This window comes from Staurois parvus, unplaced genomic scaffold, assembly GCF_062004578.1.
Source record: "Staurois parvus isolate SC_StPar_1 unplaced genomic scaffold, SC_StPar_1.0 ptg001129l, whole genome shotgun sequence".
NCBI lineage: Eukaryota > Metazoa > Chordata > Amphibia > Anura > Ranidae > Staurois > Staurois parvus.
This window is the reverse complement of record NW_028318925.1, coordinates 100,772-120,167: the sequence shown is the minus strand read 5'-3', so window position 1 is coordinate 120,167 and position 19,396 is coordinate 100,772. Positions and strand designations below refer to the sequence as shown.

The following is a 19,396-nucleotide window of genomic DNA, read 5'->3' as shown; positions in this document are numbered from 1 at the left end:
CGCAGCAGACCCCAAACTTTGTTCCTTGATGGCTTGTTCTTCTGGCAGGTGATACAGGACCTTACATAGCCCTTACAATCTTTAGCCATGTCCGGCCACCAGAAGGAGTGTCGGAGAAGTTCCAGGGTCTTTTCTGGGCCAAAGTGCCCCGCCATCGGGTGGTCATGGCAATGCCCCAAGACCAGGGTTCGGGCTTCCTCCAGCACCACAATCCGATCTTCCCTCCATAGGAGTCCCCCCTTGTTCTGGAGGGGCCCTCCGACTGGGGTAGAGACGGTTGTGGATGCCTCCATTATCTTGGAACGAGGGTCTGACTGAAGGGCCAAGAAGTTACCCGAGGACAAGATGGTGTCGGGCACTGGGATCTCCTTGGCGTCCTCGTACATACGCGATAACGCATCTGGCTTTGTGTTCTTTGATCCAGGCCGATACGTAATGTGGAAGTTAAATCTTGAAAAGAATAGTGCCCATCTTGCCTGTCGTGGGCGTAGACGCTTGGCGGTTCTCAGATATTCCAGGTTTTTGTGGTCAGTAAATATCAAGATGAGGTGCACAGCGCCTTCCAGCAGGTACCTCCATTCCTCTAACGCCGTTTTGATCACCGATATCATAATTCTTCTCCGCTGGGGTAAGCTTCCGTGAGAAGAATGCTACAGGGTGGAGTAATTCCTTGGTGCCTTTCCGCTGGGAGAGGATGGAACCTACTGCATTCTCCGATGCATCCACCTCTAAGATGTAGGGCAGGGCGGCGTCTGGGTGACCCAAAATGGGTGCCGAGGTGAACAGCTTCTTCAAGGCTTCAAAAGCTTCCTGAGCCTCTGGTGTCCATCTGAACCGGGTTCCCAGCTTGGTTAGCTGAGTAATGGGGGAGACCAGACCCGAGAAGTTCTTGATGAACTTCCGGTAAAAATTTGCAAAACCGATAAATCGTTGGACGCCTTTCCTGTCCGTGGGTTCAGGCCAATCCAGTATTGCAGCGACTTTCTGAGGATCCATCGCGACCCCCACGGTGGAGATAATCAGGCCCAAGAAAGTAATGCTGGATTGTTCGAAGCAACATTTCTCTGCCTTGGCGTACAACCCATGCTGCCGCAATCGCCCCAATACCCTTGCTACATGTATTCTGTGTTCCCCCAAAGAAGGGGAGAAAAACAAAATGTCGTCTAAATAGATGATAACAAAGACATCCAGGAAGTCCCTAAAAATATCATTCACAAAGTGTTGAAAAGTGGCTGGAGCATTGCACAACCCGAACGGCATGACCAAATATTCAAAGTGGCCGAAGCGGGTGCGGAATGCCGTCTTCCACTCGTCCCCCTCCCTTATGCGAACCAAGTTGTACGCTCCCATCAAATCCAGCTTTGTAAAAACCACTGCTGCTTTTAAAAACTTTGGAATAACTCCGGTACTAACGGCAGTGGGTAACGGTTCTTTATTGTGACCCTGTTCAACTCCCGGTAATCGATACACGGCCTTAAGGTTTTGTCCTTTTCAACAAAGAAAATTCCCGCCCCCGCCAGTGAAGTGGAAGGGCGGATGAACCCCTTCTGGAGGCTGTCCTTGATATATTCCTTCAGGGCCCCCAATTCGAGCTCCGAAAGGGGGAAGATTCGCCCAAAAGGAATTTCTGAGCCAGGTAACAGGTCAACGGGACAGTCATATGGGCGGTGGGAGGGTAGAGTATCGGCTCCCCGTTTGCTGAACACATCCAGAAACTCATGGTAGGCTGCAGGGATTACTTGTTTTAATTCGGCATCCTCCTCAGAGCACAGGAGGATTTGGGGGACCCCCGGGCCCGAAGTGCGGCAGTATACCTGACAGTATGGGGAAGGGAACGATATTACTCCGGTCTCCCAGTCAATTTGGGGGTTATGGGCCCGTAACCATGGGAGCCCCAAAATGACTGGGAAAAGGGGTGAAGCTATAGCATCCAGGCGGAGGAGTTCCTGGTGCTGGCTGGCAATGACAGTGGCGATGGAGGGGGTTTCCTGGTTCACTACCCCCGATTTTATCCGGGAACCGTCGGCCAAATAAATATTGAACCCTTTCTGTTTTAATTGGAGGGGAATACCCTGCTGGTGAGCAAAATTAATGTCCAAGAAGCAGCTGCATGCCCCCGAATCAACTATGGCTGACACTTCCACGGTCCTTTCTGGAAGCTGAAAGAAAAGGGGCACCACTAAGTATTGGGATGGACTAACATTGCCAATGGACAAGGAAGAAGAGGTGCACTTACTCAGTTTCTGCGGGCAGGATCGTACCATATGACCAGCTTCACCACAGTAGAGGCACAGGTTCTGGGATAGTCTGCGCTGGTGTTCCTCTGGAGATAGTTTAGGCCGTGCCAGGCCGAGTTGCATGGGTTCAGGGATATCTCCAGGTGGCCGGTTCTGGATGTTTGGCCTAGTTGCTTGGCTGGGACCTTGAAATGACCCCCAGGGATTTCCATGACCCTGACCGGACCTCTCAAACCTGCGTTCCCGCAGTCTACGGTCAATCTTAATGGTCAGCGCAATTAAGTCCTCTAAAGTCTCAGGCACCTCCACCTGGGCGAGCTCATCTTTCAGGCCTTCTGATAGGCCTATACGGAACTGATGCAGTAGTGCAAACTCGTTCCAGCGTGTCCCCCATCCAGCGCCTAAACTCTGACGCGTACTCCTCCGCCGCTCGACGGCCTTGCCGGAGCGTGTACAAAGTAGCTTCAGCAGAAGCTGCCCGCTGTGGGTGGTCATATAGGATGGCCATTGCGTCAAAAAAATTATCAACCGAACTAAGGTGAGGGTCATTTTTTCCCCGCAGTCGGTGGGCCCAGTCTTGGGGTTCACCCTGCAGGAGGGAGATGACAAACCCCACCTTCACGGATTCAGTCACAAAGGTCCGTGGTTGTAACTCAAAATAGAGAAGGCAGGACTCACGGAACGACCTGAAGCATGTGCGGTCCCCGTGGAAACGTTCTGGTAAGGGTACTCGGGGTTCGGCCGCCGGGAGTGGTGCGGAAGCCCCAGAAGCTGGCACAGGGGCTGCTACGGCCGGGGGTGCGGGGACCACGGCCTGTGGGGCAGGAACGGATATAGTGCAGGTCTGGAACTGATTCTCAATCTGCAGACATCTGTCCTGCAGGGCCAATACGGCCTGTGTCAAATTAGATAGGTGCCTGCAGATCTCCTCAAGCGGAGAGGGCCCTCCTCTAGACTCAGTCATGGCCTTCTGGTACTGTAAGGGACCGCCCGGCGGTACCACTAGCACTCCACTGAATAGGCGTCCCCAGCGCACGGAGTCTAAATCCCAGGGTGTTTGTTCACCAGGGCCCCTGATGGTGGGGATGGACTTGGAGCCCCCCGAGACCAGGTCGTGGCTACTGGGTGCATCCGTCAGTGGTAGTGGTATGCGCCAAGGGCTCCCACGGGAAAGAGTCTGATATGAGGAGGTCAGAAGACCCCACTGCGAGGGATGGGCGGATGGATGGATGAGCAAGGTCAGACGGGCCGGGTCGGTGTAAGAGAGAGGACAGTAAGGTACAAGGCAGCGGGCAGAGAATGGTCGGGTCACACGCCAGGTCAGCAACAGCAGGTCAAATCCAATAGGGGGCATCCAGGAGAGAGGTCAGGCAAAGCAAGGGTCAGGATAGGAGAAAACAGCAAGGTCAGGTACAATCCGGGTCAATAACTTACAGGGTACACGTTCGCAGAATCACAGGATGCAGGAAAGACCAGAAGGCACTGAATGACAGCTCAGGGCCATTTAAATATCCCGCCCTGCGCTGCCATTGGTGCCCAGCGGGCGGCCGCGGCTTCTACTGCGCATGCGCGAACTCGAACGCCACGGCCGGCCCGGACCTAGTGCCCGTGTCCCTGCACAGGGCAGTGCACTGCGCCTGCGCCGGGACCATTGTGGCGGGGATCGAGGAGATCCCTGACACCCCCCCTCAAGGAGTGGCCTCAGGACGCTCCAAACAGTCTTAGCTGGGCAAAATGTTCCACCGCCCGGGTCCGGTGACTGGCGGGATATCAAAGACTGGCACATCGGACTGGGCAACGGACGGAGGCACTTCGAGCTGGGCAACGGACGGAGGCACTTCGAGCTGGGCAACGGACGGAGGCACTTCGAGCTGGGCAACGGACGGAGGCACTTCGAGCTGGGCAACGGACGGAGGCACTTCGAGCTGGGCAACGGACGGAGGCACTTCGAGCTGGGCAACGGACGGAGGCACTTCGGGCTGGGCAACGGACGGAGGCACTTCGGGCTGGGCAACGGACGGAGGCACTTCGGGCTGGGCAACGGACGGAGGCACTTCGGGCTGGGCAACGGACGGAGGCACTTCGAGCTGGGCAACGGACGGAGGCACTTCGAGCTGGGCAACGGACGGAGGCACTTCGAGCTGGGCACCGGGCCACCAGGCAGGGCAGCAGGCACCGGGCCACCAGGCGGAGCAGCAGGCACCGGGCCACCAGGCGGAGCAGCAGGCACCGGGCCACCAGGCGGAGCAGCAGGCACCGGGCCACCAGGCGGAGCAGCAGGCACCGGGCCACCAGGCGGAGCAGCAGGTACCTGGCCCCCAGGCGGAGCGGCGGGCACCGGGCAACCAGGCAGGGCGGCAGGCACCGGGCCATCTGGCTCAACAGCGGGCATCGGGTCACCAGGTACAACAGCGGGCACCGGGTCATCAGACATTGGATCGTCTTGCTCGACCGCGGGCATCGGGTCACCAGGCATCACAGTGGGCATCTGGTCATCAGGCATTGGATCATCTGGCAAGACTGCGGGCATCGAGTCATCTGGCAAGACCGCGGGCCCCGAGTCGTCTGGCAAGACCGCGGGCACAGAGTCAACTGGCGGAACAGCAGGCATCGAGTCATCTGGTGGAACAGCGGGCATCGAGCCATCTGGCAAGACTGCAGGCATTGAGTCGTCTGGCAAGACTGCGGGCCCCGAGTCGTCTGGCAAGACTGCGGGCACAGAGTCAACTGGCAGAACAGCAGGCATCGAGTCATCTGGCGGAACAGCAGGCATCGAGTCATCTGGCATAATAGGATCATCTGGCTGGATCAGTTCATCAGGCTGGGTAGAGACATCAGGCTGAATGGAGACATCAGGCTGAATGGAGACATCAGGCTGAATGGAGACATCAGGCTGAATGGAGACATCAGGCTGAATGGAGACATCAGGCTGAATGGAGACATCAGGCTGAATGGAGACATCAGGCTGAATGGAGACATCAGGCTGAATGGAGACATCAGGCTGAATGGAGACATCAGGCTGAATGGAGACATCAGGCTGAATGGAGACATCAGGCTGGGTAGAGGCATCCGAGGCATCAGGCTGGGTAGAGGCATCAGGCTGGGTAGAGGCATCAGGCTGGGTAGAGGCATCAGGCTGGGTAGAGGCATCAGGCTGGGTAGAGGCATCAGGCTGGGTAGAGGCATCAGGCTGGGTAGAGGCATCAGGCTGAATTGTGGGCGCCGAGGCACCAGGCTGCACCACGGAAGGCAGGTTCTCACATGGGAGGCTGACCGGTTTGGATACTGGCAGGATGGTATTGGTTGGAAAGAACTTTCGCCTTTTCCTGGTTTTAGTTACCGGAGCACTGTAAGTAAGCGCAGGTTTGTAAACGGATGCAGCAGCTGGAGACAGAGAAGAGCTGGAGGATGGAACAGAGGAGGGAGCAGTTGCTACAGAGGACTTCTTTACAGGGTTGAAGAATGGATAGGTGCAGCGAGTGGGAGCAGGGGACTGGTATGTGGTAGTTAGCAGAGTATACTGGGCCATCACTGGGGGTGCTGTCGGGGATGCAGGAAGAGTGCCTTGAGCAGAGGAATGATGTTGCAAGCCAACTGAGGCTGGGTGTAACAAATCTGTCCATGTCTGCAGTACTGGTTTAACAAAACTCAGCTTACACCTAGCCTGTCTGATCAAAGACTGCACTGCTTTTATGCAATCCATAAGCACATGTGATGGACATGCTGCATAGTGCTCATGGAAACAATCTGGATCATCCTCCAACAACCATACCAGTGATTCCACTTGATCCACACTAAATGGGGGAAAAAAGTCATCCCTGCTTTCAGGGGTACAGGACCGAGCCAACTCAGCACAAACCTGGATCAATGGCTGCACCTCAGAAAACTCTGTGCCCTGATCAACTAGACAATGAGCGATCCTTATACACTCTAGCAGTTGATCCCGGGTATACTCCTTAGGAGTCTGATAAGCATAGTCTTTGTCATCAAACACTAGCAGAGATAAATACACCACCTCATCAAGATCCATCCTTCCCAGCAACAATAAGCCAAGATGGCCTCCCTGTGCAGCCACTTCTGGTCAGGTTTGTGGCCTTGGTGTAATGTCAGAGATGCAGGTGTGACCAGAAGTGTGTGGACTGACACAGGGAAAGCTTCAGATATGGTATAAATAAGACACTTTATTAACCACTTGAGCCCCAGAGGATTTACCCCCCTTAATGACCAGGCCTTTTTTTGCTGTTTGGCGCTGCACTACTTCAAATGATAATTGCGCGGTCATGCAATGCTGTACCCAAACAAAATTTACGTCCTTTTTTTCACACAAATAGAGCTTTCTTTTGGTGGTATTTGATCACCTGTGCGCTTTTTATTTTTTGCGCTATAAACAAAAAAACCACGAAAATTTTGAAAAAAAACAATATTTTCTACTTTCAGCTATAAAAAATATATCGTAAACTCAAAGTTAGTCATAAATTTAAGCCAAAATGTATTCTGCTACATGTTTTTGGTAAAAAAAATCCCGTGCATTAGCGGGCAAACTGGCGCTATCTAGGAGGGGCGCTAACACTATCGGAAGTCACCAGTGACACTAATACAGTGATCAGTAAAAATCTGTTCACTGTAATCAATGACACTGGTGACAGGGCAGTGAAGGGGTTAACTGGGGGGGGGGAGGGGGGCGATCAAGGGGTTAAATGGGATTTCTGGTGCACTAGTGGGCAAACTGGCGCTATCTGGGAGGGGCGCTAACACTATCGGAAGTCGCCAGCGACACTGATACAGTGATCAGTAAAAATTGGTTCACTGATCAGTGACACTGGTGACAGGGCAGTGAAGGGGTTAACTGGAGGGGGGGGGGGCGATCAAGGGGTTAAACGGGATTACTGGTGTACTGGCGGGCAATCTGGCGCTATCTGGGAGGGGCGCTAACACTATCGGAAGTCGCCAGCGACACTGATACAGTGATCAGTAAAAATCGGTTCACTGATCAGTGACACTTGTGACAGGGCAGTGAATGGGTTAACTGGGGGGGGGAGATTAAGGGGTTAAATGGGATTACTGGTGTACTAGCGGGCAATCTGGCGCTATCTGGGAGGGGCGCTAACACTATCGGAAGTCGCCAGCGACACTGATGCAGTGATCAGTAAAAACTGGTTCACTGATCAGTGACACTGGTGACAGGGCAGTGAAGGGGTTAACTGGGGGGGCGATCAAGGGGTTAAACAGGATTACTAGGGGAACTGGCGGGCAAACTGGCGCTATCTGGGAGGGGCGCTAACTCTATCGGAAGTCGCCAGCGACACTGATACAGTGATCAATAAAAATTGGTTCACTGATCAGTGACACTGGTGACAGGGCAGTGAAGGGGTTAACTGGGGGGGGCGATCAAGGGGTTAAACGGGATTACTGGTGTACTGGCGGGCAGTCTGGCGCTATCTGGGAGGGGCGCTAACACTATCGGAAGTCGCCAGCGACACTGATACAGTGATCAGTAAAAATTGGTTCACTGATCAGTGACACTGGTGACAGGGCAGTGAAGGGTTAACTGGAGGGGGGGGGGCGATCAGGGGGTTAAATGTGTCCTAGAGTGTTCTAACTGTAGTGTAGTGCTTGTGTACTCACTTTTTGGATGTCTTCTTCTGTCAGGAATCAAGGAATGACCAGAAAGGTGTGGACTGACACAGGGAAACGCAGGTAATATAATACAGTTTATTATTAGCCACCCAGATATATATCTATATAAACGCACAGTGAACAAACTAACCTTCCACTAATCTTTAGGTGGTGCAGGAACACAGGCGTAGTCAGGGCTGGAGAGGTGGAATGGTCAGGCCGGCCGTAGGGTTCTGTAACGACTGCCTGGTGGTACCTCTAGCGGCCCTCAGGGCAGGATTCCCCAGGGCGCGGAGTCTAAGCCCCAGTCTGCCTTTTCACCAGAGCCCCTGATGGTGGGGATGGACTTGGCGCAGGACTGAGACCAGGTCGCGGCCCCTGAGTACACCTGCTAGTGGTAGGGGGATCCGCCAGAGGTATGTGCAGGTACGGCTGGATCCGTGCAGGATGGATGGATGGCAGAGTAGTTAGCGTGGTCAGACAAGCCGGGTCAGTAACGGTGGAGGCAGATCAGTACAGAGCAGCAGGCAAAGAGTAAACGGGTCACAAGCCAAGGTACAGCAACAGGAGGTCAAACAGCATAGGAGTAGGCAGAAGAATAGTCAGGGATGAGCCAGTAGTCAGAACAGGAGACGGTCAACAGAGATCAGGATCAAGCCGGGTCAGCAACGAAGCAGGACCACAGGATACAGGTACAGAGGCTCATGGGAAAACATACACCAAGGCCCAGAGCACAGGCCTGGTCATGCCTTATATACACCTTTCTGTAATCAGCCCCAGGTTTGGCTGATTGTGAGCTTCTGGCTGCTAAGAGCACCCGCTGGTCAGCTCTGGTACTGCAGCCCACACGGCAGGTGAGTTCCACCACCAGTGCTGAGAGCACCCGCTGGTCAGCTCTGGTACTGCAGCCCACACGGCAGGCGAGTCCCACCACCAGTGCTGAGAGCACCCGCTGGTCAGCTCTGGTACTGCAGCCCACACGGCAGGGGAGTCCCACCACCAGTGCTGAGTCCATTCCTGACATCTTCTTTGTCTGGAACGGAATGTGTCCAGGCAGAGAAGAATGACATCATATCCTGCCCTGTGTGTATGTCAACACAGGACAGGATAGGACAGGGACCGATCATGTGATTTCAGCCAGAAATCACTGGCTGAAATCTAATGATTGATCCCTCCTGGATCAAATAGTGTCACCCGCGGGTCGGCGGGAGCGCGCGCGCGCGCCCCCTGCCGGCGAAAGTGTCGGGAGTGCGGAACCCGTTTTTAAACGTGGTTTTGCGCTCCACTGCCGCCCTGCACACGTATATACACAGTGGCAGGGCGGCAAGCGGTTAAAGACTAACAATACAAATATAAACACAGTGCACCAAACCTCAAGCTAACACAAATACATACAACAAGGTGAAACAAACCCAAATCTAAACTGATACAGATACCCAGGTACATACACATGTAGAGCACAACGTAGTTAGGCAGGCCGGGTCGATAACTATCGGGCAGGTAGGTACAGGAGGAGCAGGTGGAGAGAATGGTCAGGGTCACAAGCCAGGGTGTCAGGGATCCCCTCGATCCCCGCCGCGTTGGTCCCGGCGCAGGCGCAGTATGCCGCCCGGCGCAGGGACTCGAGCACTGGTTCCGGGCCGGCCGCGGCGTTCGAGTTCGCGCATGCGCAGTAGAAGCCGCGGCCGCCCGCTGGGCACCAATGGCAGCGCAGGGCGGGATATTTAAACGACCCTGAGCTGTCATTCAGTGCCTTCTGGTCTTTCCTGCATTCTGAATCCTGTGAACCTGTACCCTGTAAGTTATTGACCCGGATTGAACCTGACCTTGCTGTTTTCGCCTGTTCTGACCCTTGCTTTGCCTGACCTCTCTCCTGAATGCCCCCTATTGGATTTGACCTGCTGTTGCTGACTTGGCGTGTGACCCGACCATTCTATGCCCGCTGCCTTGTACCTTGCCGCCCTCTCTGTTACCAACCCGGCCCGTCTGACCCTGCTCATCCATCCATCCATCCCGTGCAGTGGGGTCTTCTGACCTCCTCACATCAGACTCTTCCCCGTGGGAGCCCCTTGCGCATACTACTACCACTGACGGACGCACCCGGTAGTCACGACCTGGTCTCAGGGAGCTCCAAGTCCATCCCCACCATCAGGGGCCCTGGTGAACAAGCACCCTGGGACTTAGACTCCGTGCGCTGGGGACGCCTATTCAGTGGAGTGCTAGTAGTACCGCCGGGCGGTCCCTTACAGTACCAGAAGGCCATGACTGAGTCTAGAGGAGGTCCCTCGCCGCTGGAGGAGATCTGCAGGCACCTATCCAATTTGACACAGGCCGTATCGGCCCTGCAGGATAGATGTCAGCAGATTGAAACTCAATTCCAGGCCTGCACTATATCCGTTCCTGCCCCACAGGCCGCGGTCCCCACACCTCCAGCAGCCCCTGTGCTGGTGTCTGGGGCACTCGCACCACTCCCGGCGGCCGACCCCCGAGTACCCTTACCAGAACGTTTCCACGGGGACCGCACACGGTTCAGAGCATTCCGCGAGTCCTGCCTCCTCTATTTTGAGCTACAACCCCGAACCTTCGTGACTGAATCCGTGAAGGTGGGGTTCGTCATATCCCTCCTGCAGGGTGAACCCCAAGACTGGGCCCATCGATTACGGGGAAAAAATGACCCTCACCTTGGTTCGGTTGACAGTTTTTTTGATGCTATGGCCATCCTTTATGATGACCCGCAGCGGGCAGCTTCTGCTGAAGCTACTCTGTACACACTCCGGCAAGGCCGCCGAGCGGCGGAGGAGTACGCATCTGAATTTAGGCGGTGGATGGGGGATACTCGCTGGAACGAGTTCGCACTCCTGCATCAGTTCCGTGTTGGCCTATCAGACGGCCTGAAAGACGAGCTCGCCCGGGTGGAGGTACCTGAGACTTTAGAGGACCTAATAGCACTGACCATTAAAATTGACCGTAGACTGCGGGAACGCAGGTTTGAGAGGTCCGGCCAGGGTCATGGAAATCCCTGGGGATCATTTCAGGGTCCCAGTCAAACACCTAGGCCAGTCATCCAAAACCGGCCACCTGGAGACAACCCCGAACCCATGCAGCTCGGCCTGGCACGGCCTAAACTATCCCCAGAGGAACATCTGCGCAGACGATCCCAGAACCTGTGCCTCTATTGTGGAGAAGCTGGTCATATGGCGCGTTCCTGCCCGCAGAAACTGAGTAAGTGCACCTCTTCTTCCTTATCCCTTGGCAATGTTGGTCCATCCCAATACTTAGTGGTGCCCCTTTCCTTTCAGCTTCCAGAAAGGACCGTGGAAGTATCGGCCATAATTGACTCTGGGGCATGCAGCTGCTTCGTGGATATTAATTTTGCTCACCAGCAGGGTATTCCCCTTCAATTGAAACAAAAGGGGTTCAATATTTATTTGGCCGACGGTTCCCGAATAAAATCGGGGGTAGTGAACCAGGAAACCCCCTCCATCACCACTGTCATTGCCGGCCAGCACCAGGAACTCCTCCGCCTGGATGCTATAGCTTCACCCCTCTTCCCAGTCATTCTGGGGCTCCCATGGTTACGGGCCCATAACCCCCAGATTGACTGGGAAACCGGAGTAATCACGTTCCCTTCCCCATACTGTCGGATATACTGCCGCACTTCGGGCCCAGGGACCCCCCAAATCCTCCTGTGCTCTGAGGTGGAAGCTGAATTAAAACAAGTAATCCCTGCGGCCTACCATGGGTTTCTAGATGTGTTCAGCAAACGGGGAGCTGATACTCTACCCCCCCACCGCCCTTATGACTGCCCCATTGACCTGTTACCCGGCTCAGAAATTCCTTTTGGGCGAATCTTCCCCCTTTCAGAGCCCGAATTGGGGGCCCTAAAGGAATATATCGAGGACAGCCTCCAGAAGGGGTTCATCCGCCACTCCACTTCACCGGCGGGGGCGGGAATCTTCTTTGTTGAAAAGAAGGACAAAACCTTAAGGCCATGTATCGATTACAGGGAATTGAACAGGGTCACGATAAAAAACCGTTACCCACTACCGTTAGTACCTGAACTGTTCCAAAGTTTAAAGTCAGCAGTAGTTTTTACCAAGCTGGATCTGAGGGGGGCGTACAACTTGATTCGCATAAGGGAGGGGGACGAGTGGAAGACGGCCTTCCGCACCCGCTTCGGTCATTTTGAATATCTGGTCATGCCGTTCGGGTTGTGTAATGCTCCGGCCACGTTTCAACATTTTGTAAATGATATTTTTAGAGATTTTCTGGATGTCTTTGTGATCGTTTATTTAGACGACATTCTGATTTTTTCCCCGTCTCTGGGGGAACACAGAATACATGTAGCAAAAGTATTGGGGCGGCTGCGGCAGCATGGGTTGTACGCCAAGGCAGAAAAATGTTGTTTTGAACAATCCAGCATTGCCTTCTTGGGCCTGATTATCTCCACCGCGGGGGTCGCGATGGATCCCCAGAAGGTCGCTGCAATACTGGATTGGCCTGAACCCACAGACAGGAAAGGCGTCCAGCGATTCATCGGCTTTGCAAATTTTTACCGGAAGTTCATCAAGAACTTCTCGGGTCTGGTCTCCCCCATTACTCAGCTAACCAAGCTGGGGACCCGATTCAGATGGACACCAGAAGCGCAGGAAGCTTTCGATGCCTTAAAGAAGCTGTTCACTTCGGCACCCATTTTGGGTCACCCAGACGCCGCTCTGCCCTACATCTTGGAGGTAGATGCATCGGAGAATGCGGTAGGCTCCATCCTCTCCCAACGAAAAGGCACCAAGGAACTGCTCCACCCGGTAGCGTTCTTCTCACGGAAACTGACCCCAGCGGAGAGGAACTATGATATCGGTGACCGTGAGCTACTAGCGATCAAAACGGCGTTAGAGGAATGGAGGTACCTGCTGGAAGGTGCGGTGCACCCCATCTTAATATTTACTGACCATAAGAACTTAGAGTATCTGAGAACTGCCAAGCGTCTACGCCCGCGACAGGCGAGATGGGCACTATTCTTTTCAAGATTCAACTTCCATATTACGTACCGGCCGGGATCAAAGAACACTAAGCCGGATGCGTTATCACGGATGTACGAAGACGCCAAGGAGACCCCAGTACCTGACACCATCCTATCCTCGGGTAACTTCTTGGTCCTTCAGTCGGACCTTCGTTCCAGGCTAATGGAGGCGTCCACAAACTTCTCTACCCCAGGCGGAGGGCCACTCCAGAACAAGGGGGGACTCCTATGGAGGGAAGATCGAATTGTGGTGCCGGAAGAAGCTCGAACCCTGGTCTTGGGGCATTGCCACGACCACCCAATGGCGGGGCACTTTGGCCCAGAAAAGACCCTGGAACTTCTCCGACGCTCATTCTGGTGGCCAGACATGGCTAAAGATTGTAAGGGCTATGTCAGGTCCTGTGTCACCTGCCAGAAGAACAAGCCCTCAAGAAACAAGGTTTGGGGTCTGCTGCGACCCTTACCTATTCCTGAACGGCCTTGGCAAAAGATCTCACTAGACTTTATAGTCGAGCTTCCGCCATCCCGAGACCACACGGCAATCCTGGTAGTCGTGGACCGCTTGTCCAAGATGGCCCACTTCATCCCGTTGAAGAAGACCCCCTCGGCGGCCGAGACCGCGCGAGTCTTCATTCGTGAGGTAGTCAGGTTGCATGGGGTCCCCGAAGACATTGTCTCGGACCGAGGGGTCCAGTTCACGTCCAGATTCTGGAGAGCACTGTGCAAAGCCCTGGACATCAAATTATCTCTCTCTTCTGCGTTCCACCCTCAAACTAACGGTCAAACCGAAAGGACCAATCAGACCTTAGAGCAATATTTGAGATGCTATACCTCATTTACTCAAGATGACTGGCTGCCACTTCTTCCTTTAGCGGAATTTGCGTATAACAACGCCCGCCACTCAGCAACAGGGCAGTCCCCGTTCTTCGCCAACTATGGCTTTCACCCAGTCTTCCTCCCGGATTTGGTGTCGGAATGCCCAGTACCAGCAACACGAGATGTGGTAACGTTCTTCGCTGCGAACAATGAGAAGCTTCAAGTGGCCATCAGTCGGGCCCAGGAAGACTACAGGAAAGCGTTCAACAGGAAACGGAGAGGAGATCTGGTATTGCGGCCTGGGGAGAAGGTTTGGCTGGCGACGTCCAATCTAAAGATGCTTTGCCCATCGAAGAAATTGGGACCCAAATTTATAGGCCCCTTCTGCATTAAACGGATGGTTAACGAAGTAGCCTATGAACTCGCCCTCCCTGACACGCTCAAGATCCACCCGGTCTTTCATGTGTCCCTTCTGAAGCCTGTGGTCCCAGATGCCTTCCCTGACCGGGAATCTAGACCCCCGGAAGCGGTAACGGTCGAAGGGGAAGAAGAATTTGAGGTTGAAACAATCCTGAAGTGTCGAAGGAGGGGAGGCCAGACCCAATTCCTTATCAAATGGAAGGGCTATGGTCCTGAGGACAATTCTTGGGAACCAGCCCATAATGTCCATGCACCCAGACTTGTCCGGAGGTTCTTTCGCGATCACCCGTGGTGGAGAGATCGGATGGGCATCCGGAGGTTGCCCGTAGGGGGGGGGCAATGTCAGGGATCCCCTCGATCCCCGCCGCGTTGGTCCCGGCGCAGGCGCAGTATGCCGCCCGGCGCAGGGACTCGAGCACTGGTTCCGGGCCGGCCGCGGCGTTCGAGTTCGCGCATGCGCAGTAGAAGCCGCGGCCGCCCGCTGGGCACCAATGGCAGCGCAGGGCGGGATATTTAAACGACCCTGAGCTGTCATTCAGTGCCTTCTGGTCTTTCCTGCATTCTGAATCCTGTGAACCTGTACCCTGTAAGTTATTGACCCGGATTGAACCTGACCTTGCTGTTTTCGCCTGTTCTGACCCTTGCTTTGCCTGACCTCTCTCCTGAATGCCCCCTATTGGATTTGACCTGCTGTTGCTGACTTGGCGTGTGACCCGACCATTCTATGCCCGCTGCCTTGTACCTTGCCGCCCTCTCTGTTACCAACCCGGCCCGTCTGACCCTGCTCATCCATCCATCCATCCCGTGCAGTGGGGTCTTCTGACCTCCTCACATCAGACTCTTCCCCGTGGGAGCCCCTTGCGCATACTACTACCACTGACGGACGCACCCGGTAGTCACGACCTGGTCTCAGGGAGCTCCAAGTCCATCCCCACCATCAGGGGCCCTGGTGAACAAGCACCCTGGGACTTAGACTCCGTGCGCTGGGGACGCCTATTCAGTGGAGTGCTAGTAGTACCGCCGGGCGGTCCCTTACACAGGGATCAAAACAGGAGAAGTCAGCAGAGGTCAGGATCAGGCAGGGTCGGCAACAAGTCAGGCAGGAACAGGAATGCAGGTTACAAGATACAGGGGCCCATGGAAAAACACACACCAAGGCACAGACTGCAGGTCTGGCCATCCCTTAAATACACCTGCAATCAGCCCCAGGTGATGGCTAATTGCCGAAGTGAACCTCTGGTTGTTGAGAGCACCCGCTGGCCAGCCCTGGTACTGCAGCCCACAAGGCAGGTGAGTCCCACCACTATTGGCAAGTCCATTCCTGACACCTATATAAGAAATGACAGGGAGACTGGCTGCATAAGGCTGGTGAGCCTCGTCGAGTGTGGAACGATTTTTCTTTCTTTCTTTTTTCTTTGAAAGTGGGCCCCCAGATCCTGCTCCCCCCCCCCCACGTGAATGAGTCTGCGGTACATGGTACTGCTACTAATTTACAAAAAAGCAAAAGTGTAGTGTAAAAAAACACAGTACAGGGTCTTTGACAAGTCCTTTAATAAAACAATGTCCCCCGAAGTAGAGTCAATGTCAATCACGGCGACCCGAAAAAAGGCAAAAAAAAAAAAGCTCCGCTCTAGACAGAGGCTAGCTGCCTTATGCAGTGAGTCTCTCTCTGACAGTTCTTATATAGGTAAGGGGCGGGGCCAGCAGGGGACATCATCCGAGTGACCCTGCCCCATGTCACATGCTTGCTGTCCCTGGCTGTCCCCGCCCCTTACCTATATAAGAACTGTCAGACTGTCTCCTGCATAAAGCTGGTTAGCCTCAGTGGAGAGACAGGGTGACAGTTCTTAAATAGGTAAGGGGTGGGGCCAGCCGGGGACATCAAGCATGTGATCCCACCCCATGTGACATCAATGATGTCACATGGGGCAGGGTTACTCGGATGATGTCCCCGGCTGGCCCCGCCCCTAACCTATTTAAGAGCTGTCAGTGAGACTCTCTTCATAAGGCTGGAAGCCTCCGACGGGACCGGAACTTTTTTTTTCTTTTTTCGGATCACCGCCGCCGCCGTGATTGACGTTGGATCAACTTCGGGGGACATTGTTTTATTAAAGGACTTGTCAAAGACCCTGTACTGTGTTTTTTTACACTACACTTTTGCTTTTTTTGTGAATTAGTAGCGGTACCATGTACCACAGACTCATTCACATAGGGGAGGGGCGGGATCTGGGGGCCCCCTTGTTAAAGGGGTCTTCCAGATTCTGATAAGCCCCCTGCCCGCAGACCCCCACAACCACCGGCCAGGGTTGTGGGGAAGAGGCCCTTGCCCTCCTGCCCCAAAGCACCCCCCATGTTGAGGGCATGTGGCCTATGTTGATTCAGGGGGGGGGGGCGCTCGCTTTTTTAATTTCGGCGTGGAGTTCCCCCTTAATATCCATACCAGACCCGAAGGGCTTGGATATGGATGGGAGGGGAGACCCCACGCATTTTTTTTTTTTTTTTTACTGCAGACCTTTTTTTTTATATTCAACTGTCAAAATAAATATTAAATAGACATTCGAAAGAAGTAAAATCATTACAGAAATAATTAAAAAGGATAAGAAACAAAAATAGAATCAAAAGAACTAAGCAATTCAAATTAGAATACAGAAAGATATGCCTAGTGCTGTTTGTTAAACACAGTAGATGCAATCTTTGCCGTCTGTCAGTGGACTCCACACTGAGATTTACTATTGGGCAGAGTCTAAAAAGAAAGCGCCCACAGAAGATGTCTAACATGTGTTCTGCACATGCGCATTTCTATCGGCCAGAGCCGCTGGAAAAGCATCTAGTTTTTTAATGTGAAAACCAGCCTTAAAAAAAAGTACTATTTAAACATTGTAAAAATTTTTTGAAATGTCAGATATTGTTAAAAGTTAAGTCCTGATATTTGGCTAAGCAAATTTTTATGGAAACATGTCTCTGCAGTGATTTTTCATGGTGTTAGATGTGCTTCTTAGCACGTCTGCTTTTTGGGTCTTCTTCCTGGACTGTGTCTAGTTAGTAAATTCGATTTGGCGTCTACTTCTTAGACGCTTTCTTTAGTAAATGTCTTTGCCGTCTAAAAGTAGACGGTCGCTATTAAAAAGTAGACGCTAGCCTACAGAAATGCGCCCAGGTTCAATAGTAAATTCGGGTCTATGTGTCCTGTGATGTATGATAAAGAAACTCTGTGTGCCCTAAAATAAACTGTAGTGTATTTTTTACTGAATTTTTGTGCTTGATAAACCATTGAACTATATTTGAGTGACATAAAAATATGGAGACACCACTGTTTTGAAAGCAGGATCTCTGCTTTCAGAAAATATATAATAATAAGTTGGGGTTTAAGTAATCCTCAGGCTTAAAATTATTATTAAATTGTGCACAAAAATTGAAAAAGCTGTTCAGGCAGCCAAGGGAGTTAAAAATAGAAAAGAAAAAAAATCAGCAGACCAAACAATAGCTTGTAAAATAAGAAGTTAATTGGGGTTGATTAAAGTCATCCATTTGATCTTCATATGAACCAAACAGAGTAAATACAACATTTTTGTATCACTAAGTTCACAAACACTGTTCAGGCAGTTCATTTTTGACAGATGTAGTTACAGATGTAGTAATAGTTCTCAGCAAACTGAATTGTTGGTAAGAGTGAAGGTGAAGGATGGAGTGGAGGGTGGGAGTGGGCATCACACACGCCCTGTATACTTTGTTGGATTTTTTTTTGCACACATGTTAAAATAATGGAAAGTACAAATTAATACTTACAGCAGTACACATCATATAACCCACACCAAAATCAAATCGGCATTGGTCATTCATTGAATATTGAATTCCAGGTAGTTGAGGAAGAGATGGCCAGTCATGTGCAAATGGATCATCACGCAGACAATCATAAGAACTGTAAAAAAAAGAAAAAAGTGTGAAAATTTGAAAAATGTAATTAAAAAAAATAGGAATTTTGAACTGCAAAGAATATATAGTGCAACTAAATGCAGCATGATATACTGAACTAGAAAAGGTACAATTTCTGGGGAAATTGTGTGAAGTGTTCTTGCATCCAACCCTAACCAAATGATTGATGAAATGTAAGCAGTGCACATGGCAAGCCTGATAGAGGTAGAAATGCATTTCAACTTGTATTTTGCAGCTCACAGTCTAGCCTTGGTCACTCAGCTGCCTGGTGAGTCATCTTTGGTTGCTATGGCAACTCACTCAGTCACAGGAAGGTGAGAAGGGCTTTTCTAAACACACTGCTCCAACTTGCCAACTTCACTGGCAATTGCCATCTTCAAACACTTGTAGTTTTAAAAGTATACATGCTACTGCGAAGAGCTTTATATTGTGAGAATCACAAGAGCCAGACCTACATGTATAGTATGTCTCTGAAATATTAAAAATGAAGGCACAGTCGCAGTTTAAAAATGTCCCTTAAAATTTCAGGTGGCTGTGAGTGAAGTTTCAATGAAAGTCAATGGTCAGCGTGAGTTGCAAACAAAAGGTCATATTGTGAAAACTATCAGGACTATGGCTTAGCCGTGAACATTTTTAGTGCCATCAGGGATAGCTGAACGTTTTGATATAAGATATGTGTAGATGGGCTTGAAAATGACAGAGTGATGGCAGTTTAGAAATCATGTTCTGATTTTTCCTTCCACACTCTAGCTTTGTCATGTCCCACTCTAGTTGCTCCATTCATTCCTATGGGAAAATGTCACCACAAAAACTGCGATATTTTGTGAACCATTTGGCGAAACGGTTCACAAAGTAACAGCAATCCGATCAGGAACAATCCGCACGTTTTGGTATATTACTTGTCTTTGTAGTGTAAAAACTGTGGGAGGAGTTAGCGTGGCAAATTTGGCTATAAGAATAAGAACTAGAAAAGGTACAATTTCTGGGGAAATTGTGTGAAGTGTTCTTGCATCCAACCCTAACCAAATGATTGATGAAATGTAAGAAGTGTACATGGCAAGCCTGATAGAGTGAGAAATGCATTTCACTTTTATTTTGCAGCTCACAGTCTAGCCTTGGTGACTCAGCTGCCTGGTGAGTCATCTTTGGTTGCTATGGCAACTCACTCAGTCACAGGAAGGTGAGAAGTGCTTTTCTAAACAACCTGCTCCAACTTGCCAACTTCACTGGCGATTGCCATCTTCAAACACTTGTAGTTTTACAAGTATAAATGCTACTGTGAAGAACTTTATATTGTGAGAATCACAAGAACCGGACCTACATTTTGATGTATAGTATGTCTCTGAAATATTAA

The 19,396-nt window shown here is 51.9% G+C and overlaps 1 protein-coding gene across 1 annotated transcript in view; it reads right to left on the bottom strand.

Annotated features, from left to right (window-relative positions):
* LOC149440032 (A disintegrin and metalloproteinase with thrombospondin motifs 2-like) overlaps positions 1-19,396 on the bottom strand; it is a 987,780-nt gene that overhangs the window by 872,355 nt on the left and 96,029 nt on the right. The window contains exon 3 of the mRNA XM_089659016.1: positions 17,896-18,028. Coding sequence (XP_089515142.1) covers positions 17,896-18,028 — 133 coding nt within the window. The remainder of the gene's footprint in view (positions 1-17,895; positions 18,029-19,396) is intronic.